We start from the raw sequence: 17970 nt of genomic DNA on the forward strand, positions 1-17970 counted from the left end.
AAACATGAGAGTGGATTGGAGTCAATTATCCTCATGCCAAGCTGCGAGGGGTAGGAGTATTTGGAGCAACTGGGGTGTCCCCAAAGATACGTTCCCCCAGACAGGAGCCCCGGAAGTGCTCAGCAAGCCAGCCTCGAGGGGTGGTATGTGAGTCTCTTCCCCGGCTGCCCTGCCCCAGAGGTAGCTGCGTCTCAGCACTGGGCCAGTTCTCCTCATATAGCATTGTGTAGCTGTTCGCAGCTGCCCCACCCCAGAGGTGGCTGCACGGGGCGAGCCGTCCCTCTGCAGTTGTTAATTAGCAGTAAGGTTATTTGAATTTTGTTTCTGTGGTAAACTATTGGCTGGGGGGCAGGGAGGGGAGGGTATACATGGGGGTGGGCATAACCTTTGAACTTACTTTTCCCATCAGCCACTCCCACCCTGATCCTGTGTGTGAGCGGCTGGGAGCCAGGACTCCTGGGTTCTCTCTCGGCTCTGGGAGGGGAGTGGGGGCTAGTGGGTTAGAGCAGGGGGGCTGGGAGCCAGGACACCTCATTTTGCCTGTAATCCATAGGGGCAAGTTCGCCACCTGTATTTGTGCCTCAGTTTCCCCTGGACTATGCATGGGATGAATCTGGGTATTTTGGGAGGGGAGGTTAGTCCTGGTGTCATTCCCCCTGCAAACAGCCACAGCCCCTGCCTGGCTGAGTCAGCTTCTGCCCCCCCCCCCTACACATGGCTGGAGGTGATTATAGGGTACCAGGCCCTGATGCAGCTGGGGGGGTGGGCTGAATATGGCTGCCAACCCACACCCCAACACACAAAGTGAGGCCACTGGTTCAGCATTTTGGGAAGGGGGGGCAGGGAGGGACACAGTGTGCAGGGAGGGTTCTGCCCTGGAAACCAGAAGGGGCTGCATCTCAGCACCGGGTGAGACCTTCCTGTGGGGTGTTACGTGCGGCTGTTCCCTACCACAGAGGTGGCTGCATCTCAGCACCGGGGTGTGCGCGGCTGTTTCCCAGTGGTGGTGGAGGGATTCTCTGCTGAGCTGCTGTGGTTATGTGCATTAGAAATAGGAGACTGATTTATTAATCTGCGCTAATTAATTAAACAGTCCCTGGCCCGACTGCTCTTCCTTCTTGCTTGGTCTTCACCTCTCTCCCCGTAAGGCCTGGCTCATGCTCTGACCCCTCCAAGCCATGCCAGGGCCCAGGCTTGGGGTGCCTGACAACAGTAAGAGAACAAACTGGAGGGAGGGTCAGGACTCCTGGGTTCTCTCCTGGGCTCTGGGAGGGGAGTGGGGGCTGGTGGTTAGAACTAGGGGGCTGGGTCAGGACTCCTGGGTTCTCTCCTGGGCTCTGGGAGGGGAGTGGGGTCTGGTGGTTAGAACTAGGGGGCTGGGACCCAGGACTCTTGGGTTCTCTCCCAGCTTTGGGAAGGGAGTGGGGGCCAGAGGGTTGGGGGGGGGGCGCTGGGAGCCAGGACTACACCCTGCCTCATGTTTTTGGGCCCATGCCTCAGTTTCCCCTCTCCATCCTACCTCCCAATACTGCCCCCCTCATGGCAGTGGAATTCACCCATGATCTAAGTAGGGGGAAGCCGGGTACCCCAGGGTGACAGATTTGATCCCTTCTCCCCCAGCCCCAGCTTCCTAGCCCAGGCCTGTCCCTGATCCATGAGGCCCGGGGGGCTGGGCCGATGACTCACCCCAGGAGCAGGGGACAGCCCACAGGCTGGGGCTCCACCCCCAGAGCTGCCCGCTGACCCTCAGCTGTGGGCCCAGGCCCCTCCCTCTGGGCTTTGGGGCTCCCTGCTTGGCTCAGCCCCAGCCTGCCCCTAGGCTCAGTTGGGGATCCCCACATCAGCCCCCAACTCCCCCCCCCCAGCTCAGGGCTTGCCCTCACGCCCCCTCCCATCTCAACGTGGGGCTCCCCTCCTGCCCCCACAGGCTCGGCTCAGTCTCCCCCTCTCCTAGGCTTGTCTCAAAACACCCCTAGGCTCGCCCCCCCCCCCCGGCAGGGCTCAGGGACCCCCCCGGCTCCCCTCAGCCTCGCACCCCCCCGGCTCAGCCAGCTGGGGGCTTGCACCCCAGAGGTTGTCTTAGGGACCCCCCCAGGCTGGCTGGCTCGGGGCTCGCCCCCCAGGGATTGTCTCAGGGACCCCGCCCCGGGCTCGCCTCAGCCTCCCCCCGCAGGCTCGGCCGGCTCGGGGCTCCCCCCCCCACCGGCGGAGCTCGGGCTCGCCGGGGCTCGCAGGGCGGCGCGCCGCGCCGGCAGTGCGCAGTGGGCTGTGCGCTGCGGCGGGCGGGCGGGCGCTCCGGTTGCCGTCGCTCGGCGGAGGCAGCAGCCGGGGCGGCCCCCCCCGCAAAAGGCCCCTCCCCCCGGGGCTCCCCGCAAGGCTCCGGCGGCGGCCGGGACCCTGCAGCCCCCTGGGGGCTCGCCAGCCGGCCAGGGGGGAGAGGCAGAGCGGGGCGGGTCGAGGCCCCCCCCGCCTCAGTCCCTCTCCATCATTGCGGGGCGCAGGGCGCACGGCTCCGGGCGCAGCCTCCTGCGGGCGTCCCTCTCCATGGAGGGGGGACCGGGGGCGCCCGGGGCCGACAGCCCGAACCGAGCCGTGGAGTACCTGCTGGAGCTCAACAACATCATCGAGACCCAGCAGAAGCTGCTGGAGACCCAGCGGCGCCGGATCGAGGAGCTGGAGGGGCAGCTGGAGCAGCTGACCCAGGAGAACCGGGACCTGCGCGAGGAGAACCGGGAGCAGCCCGGGCGGGAGCGGGAGCGGGAGGGGCCGTTCCACCAGCACCCGGGCCGGGAGTACCAGGGTCGGCCGGAGCGGGACGGACAGTACCAGAACCGGACAGAGCGGGACGGACAGTACCAGAACCGGACAGAGCGGGACAGTCAGTTCCAGAGCCGGCCGGAGCGGGACGGACAGTACCAGGGCCAGCCGGAGCGGGACGGGCAGTTCCAGAGCCGGCTGGAGCGGGACAGTCAGTTCCAGAGCCGGCCGGAGCGGGACGGACAGTACCAGGGCCGGCCGGAGCGGGACGGGCAGTTCCAGAGCCGGCTGGAGCGGGACGGACAGTTCCAGAGCCGGCCGGAGCGGGACAGTCAATACCAGAACCGGACAGAGCGGGACAGTCAGTACCAGGGCCGGCCAGAGCGGGACGCGCAGTTCCAGAACCGGGAAGTCCAGTACCAGAACTGGGAAGGGCAGTTCCAGAACCGGTCCGATCGGGATGGGCAGTTCCAGAACCGGGAGGGCCAGTACCAGAAGCACGGGGACGGGCCGTACCAGAACCGGGATAAGGAGCCAGAGCCGCACTCCGGGAACCGCGAGGGGCCCTACCAGAATCGAGACAGCCACTACCGAGACCAATGCCAGCTGCACCGAGACGGCGGCTCCCTCCGGGAGCGAAGCGGCCCCCACCCGAACCGAGACAAGGAGCGGGAGTACCCCCGCCCACCCCGGGAGAGGGAGCGGGGCCCGCTGAGCCGGGGCGTGTCCCAGAGTTCCAGTCCTGGAGCCGGCGGGGGCCACAGCACCAGTGCCAGCACCAGCCCTGCCACCACCCTGCAGAGAAAGTAAGGAGTTGTGCCCCTGCTCTAGAACCTGCCCCAGTCTAGATCCCAGGGGGGTCCCCATGCCTGGATCTCTGCTTTGCTCTGGATCCTTGGGCCTCTTTTCTCTGGTTTTGGCTCTAGATCCACCCCCTGCTCTGTATCCCAACCTAGAACTCCCTCCACCAGTGCTAGGTCCTGGAGCCACCCTGCTCTAGATCACTCAGGAGATCTGCTCTGGATCAGTCTCCCATGCTCTAGGAATCTTAGACTCTAGATCCTGGAGTGTCCTGCTCTGGATCCCTCTCTTCCCTGTTGTAGATCCTGGATTCACACTGCTCTGGGTCCCCCTGGATCTCTGCTCTGACCCCTGCTCTAGAGCCCTCTGCCTATGGCCTGGTTCCCTATTCTGGCTATGATCCAGGCTCGCTGTTCTAGATCCCTGGATCCTTCTCCCTCTGCTCTAGCTACCTCTACTTTCCCCACTATTGCAAGTGTCACCTGACCCTTCTCTGGACTCCTCATCTCCGCCCTGCTCTAGATTAATCTCCTCCCATCCTACTCTAGACTGTCCTCTGCTTCCTTCTAGCCCCCCTCCGCCCTGCTCCAGAATAGACTCCTCCCCTTTCCAATAGATCCCACCTCTCCCTCTCTGTCTCCTTGGAACCTGTCCCGCTCCTCATCCAGTAGGCTTCCAAGGGTCTTCTCTGAGCCTTGCAGCAGCAGGGGCTCTAGAGCTGCCCCTGATGTGTCTAGATGAAAGGGGTTCTCCATGTCTCAAGGCAAGGGATTCTGGAGCCTGGCCCCTGAAATCTAGAATAAGGGGTTCCAGAGTCAGGATCCAGATGCAACAAGGAACAATGCATTCTAGAGCCTTCTCTCCAGGGCCTCTGAAAGTATGATGTTCTAGATCACATACAGACATGCCTAGAAGCAGTGGATCCTAGAACCTGCCCCACCGTGTTTCTGGCAGTGGGAGGTTCTTGGGCCTGCTCCCTGACACATCTGGAAGCAGGGATGCTCTGGGCACCCCGCAGTGCATCTGGAAGCAACAGTTCTAGAGTCTCCTCCCAGCACTTCTAGCAGAAGGGGGCTCTAGAACCTGCTCCTCTGACCTGTCTAGATCGGGACGGGGGAGGGGTTTGTGGAGTCTTCCCTGATGTGCCTGGAAGCAGGAGGGTCAGGATCCAATCTGCTGTCTGGTAGCAGGAAGTTCTAGAGGTGACACCCCAGCGCATAAAGGAGCAGGGGGTTATGGAAGTTGGGGTTCTAGAGCCTAGTCCCCTTATATGGATGTTCTAGAGACACTCAGAGCATGTCTACATCCATGAGGACTAGCAGCTGGTTTCTAGACCACGGTCCCAACCTACCTAGTACCGCAAGGTCTCTAGAGCAGCACGGGCCTTCTAGATCACAGACTCTGGAGCACCTAGCAGCTGGGGTTCTAGAGCTACTTTTGCCACTCCTGGTGGTTCTAGAGTATGGTCCTGCCATGGCCATCAGCAGGCGGGTTCTAGAGCCAGCCGCAACACCGAGGGGGGGGGAGAGTGAGACCTTGCACCAGAGACTGAAGGCCCAGAGCATTCTAGAGATGCTCTGGGAAACAGGGGATCTAGAACATGCTCCTGATACTGCTAGCAGCAAGGAGCTAGGACATGCTCTGGACTCTCTTGGCAGCAGGGGGGTCTAGAACCTAACCCCAATGCATGGGGTGTGTGTCAGATACCCCCCCCTTCTCCAGGGAGTGGGGAGCAAAGTGTTATGCGTAAGAGCAGGGGGCTTGGGTCATAAGCTGCTGGGGGGCCTTGCATGGGTTCTCCGGAACTCCTGGGTTCTCTCCCTGGCTCTAGGAGGGGAGTGGGGGCAAGTGGGTAGAGCAGGGGGGTTGGGAGCCAGGACTCCTGGGTTCTCTCCCCAGCTCTGGGAGGGGAGTGGGGTCTAATGGTGAGAGAAGAGGGGGGCTGGGAGCCTGGACTCCTGGGTTCTCTCCCCAGCTCTGGGAGGGGAGTGGGGTCTAGTGGTGAGAGAAGAGGGGGCTGGGAGCCAGGACTCCTGGGTTTCATTGCTTTAGTGTCCAGTTAGGAAAGAATCTGATTCCAGCTGCAGTTTGGCTTCTGAAGGGATCCTTCCCCCTGCCCTGTCAGCGCTCTCCAGTCGGGAGGCTGTCTGTGCTTCTGTTTGTCTCTCTACAACACCCCGATAAAATCCAAGCCCCTCCCGCCACTTCTGAGTTGTGGGCATTCTCCTCCTAGGCTGGGCGCAGCATGAACTGGGGGCGAGCTGGCGATCCCCAGGGGTGGGAAATCTGGGGGACTTGGCAAGCTTGGGGAAGGATCTGGCGACCTTGGGATGGATCTGGTGATGTTTTGGGGATCTGGGGATCTTACAGGGGATCTGGAGATCTCAGGGAGTATCCAGTGACCTTGGGATGGATCTGGTGATCTCATGGGAGTTCTGGGGATTGTAGGGAGGATTTGGCAGGCTTGAAATGGATACAGTGATCTTATGGGTGATCTGGTGGCTTAGGGATGGATCTGGTGATCCTGGCAAGCTCGCGTGAGGCTCTACCATCCCTGGCAGGGGTTGGATGTGCTTTGCAAACTTTGGGGACCATCTGGTTAGCGTGGAGGCCCCGGGGGGGCCTTTGGGGAGCTCTGCAGGCTTTGAGGAGCCTCCCTGAGCCCTCCCGGCTGGGCTGCGCCGGGCAGAGCCGTGTGGGAATTGATGGCTCCAGCCGCGTGTTCTCTTCTCTTCCCAGCACCGCCTCCTCCCGCAGCTCAGAAATTAGCAACGTGGTTTGGATGCTGCCGCAAATGACTTAAAGCAGCACAAATCTGTCTTGCTTTTACCGCCCACTCTGCACAGAGGTGTTCATCAGAGCCCGGAGAGCGAGCGCTGAGGGGGCGGGCGGGGGAACGCAGGGGCCTGGGCTCCCCCCTCCCTGAACCAGGGAGAGAACCCAGGCGTCCTGGCTCCCAGCCCTCCCCCCACCCCGCTCTAACCCACTAGACCCCACTCCCCTCCTAGAGCTGGGGAGAAACCCAGGTGTCCTGGCTCCCACCCACCCCTGCTCTAACCACTAGCCCCCACTCCCCTCTCCGAGCCAGGGAGAGAACCCAGGCATCCTGGCTCTCAGCCCCCCATTCTAACCGCTAGACCCCACTCCCCTCCTAGAGCTAGGGAGAGAACCCAGGCGTGCTGGATCCCCCCGCCCTCCGTGCTGTAACCCACCAGCCCCCACTCCCCTCCCTGAGTCAGGGAGAGAACCCAGGTGTCCTGGCTCCCAGCCAAGGACTATTTCAGATGAGATCATTTGCAACCTTGTGGTCAGGCTGCGTCCGGCCTGGCCCGGGGGTTACGCTGTCCTTGGCTGTCACCGACTTGATGTCACCTTATTCCCAGCCCAGCCTGTCCTGTCTGGGCTTCTTCACTTCCTCTGCTTTTCTCCAGGAGTACGGGCTGAACCCAGGCGTCCCGGCCAAATCCCAGTTCAGGAGATCCTTGCCTTCTCCCCTGCATTTTCATGGAAGGAGGCAGGTTTCTTCTTCACTTCCTGTCCTAAACCACTATGGAACTGTTCCCCAGCTGCCCTACCCCAGAGGTGGCTGCATCTTAGTGGTGGGAGAGCCAGCCCCATGTGATGTTATGCGTGGCTGTTCCCCAGCTGCCCCACCCCAGAGGTGGCTGCATCTCAGCGCTGAGAAAGCCGTCCCCAGGAGTCTGTTGCTATCCTACCATCCCACATGGCAGCCGCTAATCTCCTAGCACGGAGGAGGTCTGTAAAACACCCTGACCCTACAGGGACAGATCTGGAGGAGGGAGCGGGGGTGGGGGTGGAGGCTGAGATATAGGGTGTGGACTGCTGAGTACTGCAGAATCACACCCCAGCTCCCACCTGACCCCAGGGCAGTGACTGGCTGGCTCAGGGGGTGGGGAATGGGGCAGGGGCCTGTCCCCTCTGGGGGGCGCCAGCTCCCATCTGGCCCCCAGGACAGGGACGCAGGGGGGCAGGGAATGGGGCAGGGGCCTGTCCCCTGTAGGGGGTGCCAGGTCCGAGGTACAATCTCAGGCTCATGGAGCCAGCTGGTCCCCCCATGCTGCCGGAGGACAGGAAGCGGCAGCAGATGGGGCAGTTGGTGGGAACCGTGATCCGATGACGCCTGACCCACAGCCCCTGCCACTGCGCCACCTGTTCTCAGGAAACAGCCCCACTGGGCTCCGTGCCCTGGGGCAGGTGGCCAGAGCTGCTGGGCCGGAGCCAGTTTGTCCCGTTCCCGCCTACAAGCCAGCCAGCCCCTGCCCCTGCCCCGTTCCCCCGAGCCAGCCAGCCCCTGCCCCGGGCCCTGCTCCCCCGAGCCAGCCAGCCCCTGCCTCGTTCCCCCAAGCCAGCCAGTCCCTGCCCCGGGCCCTGCTCCCGCAAGCCAGCCAGCCCCTGCCCTGCCCCTGCCCCATTCCCCACTCCTCTGAGCCAGCCAGCCCCTGCCCTGGGCCCTGCTCCCCCGACCCAGCCAGCCCCTGCCCCAGGCCCCGTTCCCCCGAGCCAGCCAGCCCCTGCCCCTGCCCCGTTCCCCCGAACCAGCCAGCCTCTGCCCCTCCCCCTTCCCCCGAGCCAGCCATCCCCTGCCCCAGACCCCGTTCCCCGAAGCCAGCCAGCCACTGCCCCAGGCCCCATTCCCCACTCCCCTGAGCCAGCCAGCCCCTGCCCCGGGCCCTGCTCCCCCGAGCCAGCCAGCCCCCGCCCCATTCCCCCAAGCCAGCCAGTCCCTGCCCCAGGCCCTGCTCCCCTGAGCCAGCCAGCCCCTGCCCCTGCCCCTGCCCCTGCTCCGTTCCCCACTCCTCTGAGCCAGCCAGTCCCTGCCCTGGGCCCTGCTCCCCCGAGCCAGCCCGCCCCTGCCCCTGCCCCTGCCCCGTTCCCCACTCCTCTGAGCCAGCCAGTCCCTGCCCCAGGCCCTGCTCCCCCGAGCCAGCCAGCCCCTGCCCCGGGCCCTGCTCCCCTGAGCCAGCCAGTCCCTGCCCCAGGCCCTGCTCCCCCGAGCCAGACAGTCCCTGCCCTGGGCCCTGCTCCCCTGAGCCAGCCAGTCCCTGCCCTGGGCCCTGCGCCCCCGAGCCAGCCCGCCCCTGCCCCTGCCCCTGCCCCGTTACCCACTCCTCTGAGCCAGCCAGTCCTTGCCCCGGGCCCTGCTCCCCTGAGCCAGACAGCCCCTGCCCCTGCCCTGCTCCCCCGAGCCAGCCAGCCCCTGCCCCTACCCCGTTCCCCACTCCTCTGAGCCAGCCAGCCCCTGCCCCTACCCCGTTCCCCACTCCTCTGAGCCAGACAGCCCCTGCCCCTGCCCTGCTCCCCCGAGCCAGCCAGTCCCTGCCCTGGGCCCTGCTCCCCCGAGCCAGCCCGCCCCTGCCCCTGCCCCGTTCCCCACTCCTTTGAGCCAGCCAGTCCCTGCCCTGGGCCCTGCTCCCCCGAGCCAGCCCGCCCCTGCCCCTGCCCCTGCCCCGTTCCCCACTCCTCTGAGCCAGCCAGCCCCTGCCCTGGGCCGTGCTCCCCTGAGCCAGCCAGCCCCTGCCCCTGCCCTGCTCCCCCGAGCCAGCCAGTCCCTGCCCCGGGCCCTGCTCCCCTGAGCCAGCCAGCCCCTGCCCCTACCCCGTTCCCCACTCCTCTGAGCCAGCCAGCCCCTGCCCCAGGCACCGTTCCCCCAAGCCAGCCAGTTCCTGCCCCGGGCCCGTTCCCCTGACCCAGCCAGTCCCTATCCCAGGCCCTGCTCCCCCGAGCCAGCCAGCCCCTGCCCCGGGCCCTGCTCCCCCGAGCCAGCCAGCCCCTGCCCTGGGCCCTGCTCCCCCGAGCCAGCCCACCCCTGCCCCTGCCCCGTTCCCCACTCCTCTGAGCCAGCCAGTCCCTGCCCCGGGCCCTGCTCCCCTGAGCCAGCCAGCCCCTGCCCTGCTCCCCCAAGCCAGCCAGTCCCTGCCCCGGGGCCGTTCCCCTGAGCCAGCCAGTCCATGTCCCAGGCCCTGCTCCCCCGAGCCAGCCCGCCCCTGCCCCTGCCCCGTTCCCCACTCCTCTGAGCCAGCAAGCCCCTGCCCTGGGCCCTACTCCCCTGAGCCAGCCAGTCCCTGCCCCGTTCCCCCGAACCAGCCAGCCTCTGCCCCTGCCCCTACCCCGTTCCCCACTCCTCTGAGCCAGCCAGCCCCTGCCCTGGGCCCTGCTCCCCCGAGCCAGCCAGTCCCTGCCCCTGCCTCGTTCCCCCGAGCCAGCCAGCCCCTGCCCCGGGCCCTGCTCCCCTGAGCCAGCCAGTCCCTGCCCCAGGCCCCATTCCCCACTCCCCTGAGCCAGCCAGCCCCTGCCCCAGGCCCCATTCCCCAGTCCTCTGAGCCAGCCAGCCCCTGCCCCGGGCCCTGCTCCCCTGAGCCAGCCAGCCCCTGCACCGTTCCCCCAAGCCAGCCAGCCCCTGGCCCAGGCCCTGCTCCCCTGAGCCAGCCAGCCCCTGCCCCATTCCCCCAAGCCAGCCAGTCCCTGCCCCAGGCCCTGCTCCCCCGAGCCAGCCAGCCCCTGCCCCATTCTCCCAAGCCAGCCAGCCCCTGCCCCAGGCCCTGCTCCCCCGAGCCAGCCAGCCCCTGCCCCATTCCCCCAAGCCAGCCAGTCCCTGCCCCAGGCCCTGCTCCCCCGAGCCAGCCAGCCCCTGCCCCATTCTCCCAAGCCAGCCAGCCCCTGCCCCAGGCCCTGCTCCCCCGAGCCAGCCAGCCCCTGCCCCATTCCCCCAAGCCAGCCAGTCCCTGCCCCAGGCCCTGCTCCCCTGAGCCAGCCAGCCCCTGCCCCAGGCACCGTTCCCCACTCCTCTGAGCCAGCCAGCCCCTGCCCCGGGCCCTGCTCCCCTGAGCCAGCCAGCCCCTGCCCTGCTCCCCCGAGCCAGCCAGCCCCTGTCCCTACGCCGTTCCCCACTCCTCTGAGCCAGCCAGCCCCTGCCCCAGGCACCGTTCCCCCAAGCCAGCCAGTCCCTGCCCCGGGCCTGTTCCCCTGAGCCAGCCAGCCCCTGCCCTGGGCCCTGCTCCCCCGAGCCAGCCAGCCCCTGCCCCGGGCCCCATTCCCCCGAGCCAGCCAGCCCCTGCCCCAGGCCCCGTTCCCCCGAACCAGCCAGCCCCTGCCCCTACCCCTTCCCCCGAGCCAGCCAGCCCCTGTCCCAGGGCCCGTTCCCCCGAGCCAGCCAGCCCCTGCCCCAGGCCCCATTCCCCAGTCCTCTGAGCCAGCCAGCCCCTGCTCCGGGCCCTGCTCCCCCGAGCCAGCCAGCTCCTGCTCCGTTCCCCCAAGCCAGCCAGTCCCTGCCCCGGGCCCTGGTCCCCCGAGCCAGCCAGCCCCTGCCCCTGCCCCTGCCCCTGCCCCATTCCCCACTCCTCTGAGCCAGCCAGCCCCTGCCCCTGCCCCTGCCCCGTTCCCCACTCCTCAGAGCCAGCCAGCCCCTGCCCTGGGCCCTGCTCCCCCGAGCCAGCCAGCCCCTGCCCCGGGCCCTTCTCCCCCGAGCCAGCCAGCCCCTGCCCCTGCCCTGCTCCCCACTCCTCTGAGCCAGCCAGCCCCTACCCCAGGCACCGTTCCCCCAAGCCAGCCAGTCCCTGCCCCGGGCCTGTTCCCCTGAGCCAGCCAGTCCCTGCCCTGGGCCCTGCTCCCCCGAGCCAGCCAGCCCCTGCCCCTGCCCTGCTCCCCCGAGCCAGCCAGCCCCTGCCCCTGCCCAGTTCCCCACTCCTCTGAGCCAGCCAGCCCCTGCCCCAGGCACCGTTCCCCAAAGCCAGCCAGCCCCTGCCCCGTTCCCACGAGCCAGCCAGCAGCGCCCCGGGCCCTGCTCCCCCGAACCATCCAACCCCTTCCCCGGGCCCCATTCCCCCAAGCCAGCCAGCCTCTGCCCCGTTCCCCCGAGCCAGCCAGCCCCTGCCCCGGGCCCCATTCCCCCGAGCCAGCCAGCCTCTGCCCCGTTCCCCTGAGCCAGCCAGCACCACCTCGGGCCCTGCTCCCCCGAGCCAGCCAGCCCCTGCCCCGGGCCCCATTCCCCCAAGCCAGCCAGCCCCTGCCCCGTTCCCCCGAGCCAGCCAGCCCCTGCCTCGGGCCCTGCTCCCCCGAGCCAGCCAGCCCCTGCCCCATTCCCCCAAGCCAGCCAGTCCCTGCCCCAGGCCCTGCTCCCCTGAGCCAGCCAGCCCCTGCCCCGGGCCCCATTCCCCCGAGCCAGCCAGCCCCTGCCCCGTTCCCCCGAGCCAGCCAGCCCCTGCCCCGGGCCCCATTCCCCCAAGCCAGCCAGCCCCTGCCCCGTTCCCCCGAGCCAGCCAGCCCCTGCCCCGGGCCCCATTCCCCCGAGCCAGCCAGCCCCTGCCCCGTTCCCCCGAGCCAGCCAGCACCACCTCGGGCCCTGCTCCCCTGAGCCAGCCAGCCCCTGCCCCGTTCCCCCGAGCCAGCCAGCCCCTGCCTCGGGCCCTGCTCCCCCGAGCCAGCCAGCCCCTGCCCCGTTCCCCCGAGCCAGCCAGCCCCTGCCCCGGGCCCCATTCCCCCGAGCCAGCCAGCCCCTGCCCCGGGCCCTGCTCCCCTGAGCCAGCCAGCCCCTGCCCCGGGCCTGGTCCCCCGAGCCAGCCAGCCCCCTTGCTGGGGCGAGATTGTTGCAGGCACCTGCTAGAGGGAAAGGCCCTGGGTTGGGGACATCTCTGCTCTGCCAGGCCTGTCTGGGCATCTGCTCCCCCCAGCTGCAAATCAGCTGCTCTCAGATCTCAGCTCCGGCTCCACGTGGGCAAGTTTACGCCAGGGCCTGAGCCCAGATCCCTGTCTGTGTGCCCTGCACAGCCCTCACCCCCGCCGCTCAGGTGGACTCCTGGCGTCTACCCCCCGTCTCTAGTATGGGAGTGGTGCCTAGTAGTTAGAGCGGGGGGGCTGGGAGCCAGGACTCTTGGGTTCTCCCCCAGCTCTGGGAGGGAAGAGGGGTCTAGTGGTTAGAGCAGGGCGCGCTGGCCGTCCGGACACCTGGGTACTATGAAACTGTATCCTCTCTGGGTCTGTACTTTTCTCTCATTAGTTAATGAACAGTTTAATTTGGCCTATTCTTCCCCTCCCTCGATATTACTCTTATATGAATTGGTGTCTCTGCTTGATGCAGACTGTGTGATAAGGGGGGGTGGGGTAGTACACGGGGCCTGTCCCCTCTGGGGGGCGCCGGCTCACATCCGGCCCCAGGGCAGGGACTGGCTGTCTTGGGGGTGCGGAATGAGGCAGGGGCCTGTCCCCTCTGGGGGGCGCCGGCTCCCATCCAGCCCCAAGGCAGGGACTGGGTGGCTCAGGGGCTGGGGAATGGGGCAGGGGCCTGGCCCTAAACCACAGAGTCCCCAGTGTTGTGTGATGCTGCTTGGCAGGTGTTGGAGTTATGTGTGCTTATTGCGCACTCCCTTCCCATCCTGCCCCCCAAAACAGAGGCTGGGGTGGGGGGCAGTGAAGGGCTGGGCTGGCAGGGGCTGTGAGTCGGGAGTGAGGGGCACCAGCAGGGCTGAGGGCAGGGCTGGGCTAGCAGGGAGTTGGGGTCGGGAGTGAGGGGCACCGGCAGGGCTGTAGGGGGGAACCCAGGGCCACGGCTAGCGTCTGGCTCTGGGGGGGCCGCCCATCGCTTATCCTGGTCTCTCTCTCTCTCTGTTCCGCAGGTCCGACGGTGACAACTCCCGAACCGTCAGGTCAGTGCTCGCTCCCCGCTTTCTGCGGCCTCTCGCCTCCCCTGGCCCCCCCACTCCTGGTGCCGTTTTATCGCCTCTCCCCCATCTGATCCCGGCCCCTTTGGGCCCACGGATCTCCCCCTCCTCTGCCCCCCGTCCGGATGCTGGCTAGGACGGTTGCCCGACCGGCCCAGCCCATCTCTGCTCGTTCCCGGGTGGGCGTCTGGATAGGGCAGGGCTTAAAACTGGGTCCCCCCTCCCCGACCTTGGCTGTGAGGTTGGTGCATTGGTAGCGTGGAGCGCGGCCTCGGCCAGCAGGAGGCGCCGTGGGGAGTGGGGTAGGGGGCAGGGCTGTGAGAGGAGCTCCCGGCTCCCCCAGCCCCGGCCTCTCCCCGCAGGGGGCGCTGCCCCCGGGGCTTTGGGTGCCCAGGAGCGGTGCGTGGGGTGGGGGTGCCCCCTTTCCACTAGAAGCTGGGGGGGGGAGGATGTGTACCTGGGAGGATCTCACGTCCAGCGTGGCTGCAGTTTCGGGGTCCGGCTCTGCTTGGCGAAGTGGGTCGCACGTTGGGAGCCAGCGGCATGGGGCTGAGAGGCCTTCCCTAGGGGAGGGGGCTGTGAGGATGACTGGCATGACAGGGGGCCATGGTCTCGGTTTGGGGGGGGCAGCACCTGGCACGACGGAGCCCTGATCTCAGTTGGGGTCTGGGCAGTGCCCGGCGTGACGGGGCCCTGTTCTCAGTTGGGGTCTGGGCAGTGCCCGGTGCGATGGGGCCCTGGTCTCGGTTGGGGTCTGGGCAGTGCCCGGCGTGACAGGTGCCCTGGTCTTGATTGGGTCCGGGCCACACCCGGCGTGACAGGGACCTGGTCTCTGGGCCTGTAGGTGCTGTTGCAGAGTTAAACCCTGTTACTGATACATTTCAAGACCTGAGCTGCCTGGGCAGCCCCCAGAATTTCTTCTGTAACGAATATGTCGGCTTTGGGGCACTTTGAACGAATCCTGCTGGTTCCCTCATATCGTGTCCTGTACAAATGGGAAACATCTAGAGAACCCAGCAGTCCCGGCTCCCAGCCCCCCTGCTCCAACCACTAGACCCCACTCCCCTCCGAGAGCGGGGGAGACAACCCAGGAGTACAGGCTCCCAGCGCCCCCCTGCACTCACCACTAGTCTCCCCACCCATCCCTGGTCTGGGAATAGAATTATTTCCCTCTGCTAATTATGTAATTAGCAAAGCAATTATTTCCGATTTTCCCCTGTTCCTATATTGTACGTAATACACACAACCGCTGCTTATAAACACCACCATATTGATACTGTGTGTATGTGTTGTGTTAAAACAACACTGCCAGATCGGTGGATAGATATTGATATAAATAACAGAGTGGTTAGAGTCCGAGGGGCTGGGAGCCAGGACTCCTGGGTTCTATCTCTGGCTCTGGGAGGGCAGTGGGGTCTAGTGGTTAGAGCAGGGGGGGCTGGGAGCCAGGACTCCTGGGTTCTCTCCTGGCCTTGGGAGGGGAGTGGGGTCTGGTGGCTAGAGCAGGGGGGGCTGGGAGCCAGGACTCCTGGGTTCTCTCCCCGGCTCTGGTGGGGGTGAGATGGGAGCCAGAAGTGCTCAGTGACGGAAATGGGGTCAGAGCAATCTGCACTCTAACCACTGGACACCACTCCTCTCCCAGAGCATGTTCCTCCACCTGTATTGCGGTGGGGGAGGTTTATATGGCTGCGCTGCGTTGGGATGGGAGGTTACTGCAGTATCACGACTTGGATGCTGCCTGCTGCCCGAATACAAAGTCCCAATCACTGGGCCCTCCCCTCCCCCTTCACATGGGCGCCCTGCTCCCCGGACAGCTGGTGCTCTCATGCACCGGGCCCGTGTCGGGCCAGGACTCAGGGGCGCTGGGAGACCCGCCGGTGTGGTGACGGGGCAGGGGCTGGTGCGGTCGTGCCGTAGCTTTCTTGCCACGTGCCCAAGGGAGCTGTGCCCCCTCTGCTGTCATGGGAACAGTGCAACATGACGGCCGTCGTGCAAATAGTGCAACGCGACGGGCCATCGTGTACACCGCGGGGTAGGAGAGGCCGGTGGGTGACGGGCAATCAGACGTCATGCGACGGGTCGTTATCGGGTCACGGGGACTTTCCCTTCTCAAAGGGGGTGGGGGGACTCGGAGTGTTTCCGTCTCACCATGATACCCCTGGGGAGCGGGGAGGGCATTGGCGCAAGATTGCCCCACCGTGGGCTGGGTTAGGGGACCGTGTAGCCCCTGGAGCTGCGCTCAGTGCTGCCTCCCTCCCCTGTGATGCCCGGGGGCCCTGTCGCCCCGGCCCGGGGCCAACACGCCCGAGATGGCATCATTCGGCGGACGCTTCTCAGTCCCACTCTGCCCCTGTGGCTGGGTGGGGAGCCAAGCCACTGGTGCCAGCTGGCAGGAGCAGCAGGGCTGTTGGGCAGGGGCAGAGATGCCAAGCCCCCCTGCCCCGCTCTAACCTACCAGACTCCCCTCCCCTCCAAGAGCCAGGGAGAGAACCCAGGAGTCCTGGCTCCCAGAATCCCCTGCTCTGACCCACTAGACCCCACTCCCCTCCCAGAGCTGGGGAGAGAACCCAGGAGTCCTGGCTCCAAGCTGCCCCTGCTCTAACCTAGTCCCTCCCCCCAAGAGTTTGGAATACAGTCATGACTCTGGACTGGGGGGCCAGAGTGTCAGGACTCCTGGGTTCTCTCCCCGGCTCTGGGAAGGGAGTGGGGTCTGGTGGTTAGAGCAGGGGAGCTGGGAGCCAGGACTCCTGGGTTCTCTCCCTGGCTAGGGGATGGGAGGAGAGTGGGGGCTAGTGGTCAGAGCAGGGAGCCTGGGAGCCAGGACTCCTGGGTTCTCTCCCCAGACCGTAGCTGGGAGCTGTGTTGCTAGGGGTGCGTGGTAGTGGAACCTCGAGGCTAATGTAGCAGGACGTTGCTAGGAGATATGGGGGCGAGGGGGGGAACTGACAGCTCGGAGGAGGAGTGACAATGTTGGGCTGCCAGGATACATTACCATGGCAACCAGAAACATACACAGTGCCAGCCTCCCAACAGCTGTTTCTACGGTAGGCGAGATTCACGTGGTGCAGCCACCTCTGGCCTGGGACAGCTGGGAACAGCCGCATATAACGCCAGATGGGGGACGGCCCTTCTCGGTGCTGAGATGCAGCCACCTCAGGGGTGGGACAGCTGGGGACCAGCCGCACATAACATCTCATGGGGAGGGCTCCCCCCACTGGGGTGCAGCCGCCTTTTCCCTCCTTCATCTGCATTTTGTTTCATTTGCTTCTGCCTCAGTTTCCTCACGCCCCTCTCCTGTGTCTGGCTTTGTTTGGCATCGCCCCTCTGGCACCAGGTGTGGGTGGAGAACAGGGCTGGGGCTGGTGGGGAGCTGGACCCTGAGGCATCATCAGCCGAGGGCACCCTACAGTAACATACCAGGCTGTGCAAGGAGACCTGAGACGGAGCAGGGCCCTGCCAAATTCCCCGCTGTGAAAAACGAGTCACAGACCGTGAACTCTGGCCTTTTGGGTGCTGCTACCCTGTACCATGCTCAACCTTATACATACTCACTGGGGAGACTAGACTGGGGGGCCTGACCCCAAAGGGAGTTGCAGGGGGGGTCACAAGGTTATTTCAGGGGGGATCACGGTATTGCTACCCTGACTTCTGCCCAGCTCTGAAGGCAGCGCTCCCCCCCAAGCAGCAGCACAGAAGGGTAACAGTACTGCAACCCTCCCCCAAAAAAACCTTGTGACCCCCCAACTCAGGACCCCGATCGTTACAGCCCCCTGAAATTTCAGATTTCAACAGCTGAAATCATGAAATTTACTATTTTAAAAACCCCTGTGACCGTGAAATTGGCCAAAATGGACCTTGAATTTGGCAGGGCCCTCATAATAACAAACCAGAGAGACTCTATAACAACACCAGAAACCCTACAATAACAAACCAGAGGAACTCTACAGTAAACACACCCAGGTCTGCAGACAGACCTTACAATAGCCAAATCAGCGAGACTCTGTAAATAACAAACAGGGACGCACAGAGAGACCCTACGATAAACAATCTGGTGCACACAGAGAGACTCTACAATATCAAACCAGAGAGACACCCCCCCTCCCATAACAGACTGGCCCGTGTTCCTGGTGGCTGGGGCAGACTCATGGAGCGTGGTAGGTGAGGTCGGGTGAATTTTCCGGGCGAGGGGAGGGTAAATGGGGAGTCCCTGGTTGCCATGACAGCCGGGGAGCCTCCCTCTGGAATCAGCGTTGTTACTAAAATAAATTTTCCCCATCCCCCCCTCGTTTCCTGGATTAATTAATAGCTAGAGCTTGAGTCATCACTGAGCAGCTGGAGGGATGCGAGTGTGTGTGAGAGAGAGACTGTGTGTGTGTGTGTGTGTGTGTGTGTCCCTGCCGCCCCCCTACACTTAAGTAGAGGAGGCGGGATGCCAGAATAGAAGGGCCCGTGGTCTGATCTGGGGTGGAGGAGGCGGGATACTGGGGTAGATGGGCCCGTGGTCTGATCTGGGATGGAGGAGGCTGGATACCGGGGTAGATGGGCCCGTGGTCTGATCTGGGGTGGAGGAGGCAGGATACTGGGGTAGATGGGCCCGTGGTCTGATCTGGGGTGGAGGAGGCGGGATACTGGGGTAGATGGTCCCGTGGTCTGATCTGGGATGGAGGAGGCTGGATACCGGGGTAGATGGGCCCGTGGTCTGATCTGGGGTGGAGGAGGTGGGATACTGGGGTAGATG

General features: G+C 65.3%; 2 protein-coding genes across 4 annotated transcripts in view; both read left to right on the top strand.

Annotated features, from left to right (window-relative positions):
* Positions 1-17970, top strand: part of SMC1A (structural maintenance of chromosomes 1A) — a 78972-nt gene that overhangs the window by 22411 nt on the left and 38591 nt on the right. The gene's annotated exons all lie outside the window — the stretch shown is intronic.
* The window catches only part of IQSEC2 (IQ motif and Sec7 domain ArfGEF 2), a 58815-nt gene continuing 43345 nt past the window's right edge, over positions 2501-17970 (top strand). The window contains exons 1-2 of one of the 2 annotated variants that reach the window (XM_050927182.1): positions 2501-3563; positions 13188-13217. In XM_050927182.1, coding sequence (XP_050783139.1) covers positions 2545-3563; positions 13188-13217 — 1049 coding nt within the window. In that variant the 5' untranslated portion in view covers positions 2501-2544. Of the gene's footprint in view, positions 3564-7197; positions 7315-13187; positions 13218-17970 lie in introns of those variants that run through there. The other variant, XM_050927184.1, reaches the window with a different exon arrangement.

Source organism: Gopherus flavomarginatus, chromosome 18 (assembly GCF_025201925.1).
Source record: "Gopherus flavomarginatus isolate rGopFla2 chromosome 18, rGopFla2.mat.asm, whole genome shotgun sequence".
In the NCBI taxonomy this organism is placed as follows: Eukaryota; Metazoa; Chordata; order Testudines; family Testudinidae; genus Gopherus; species Gopherus flavomarginatus.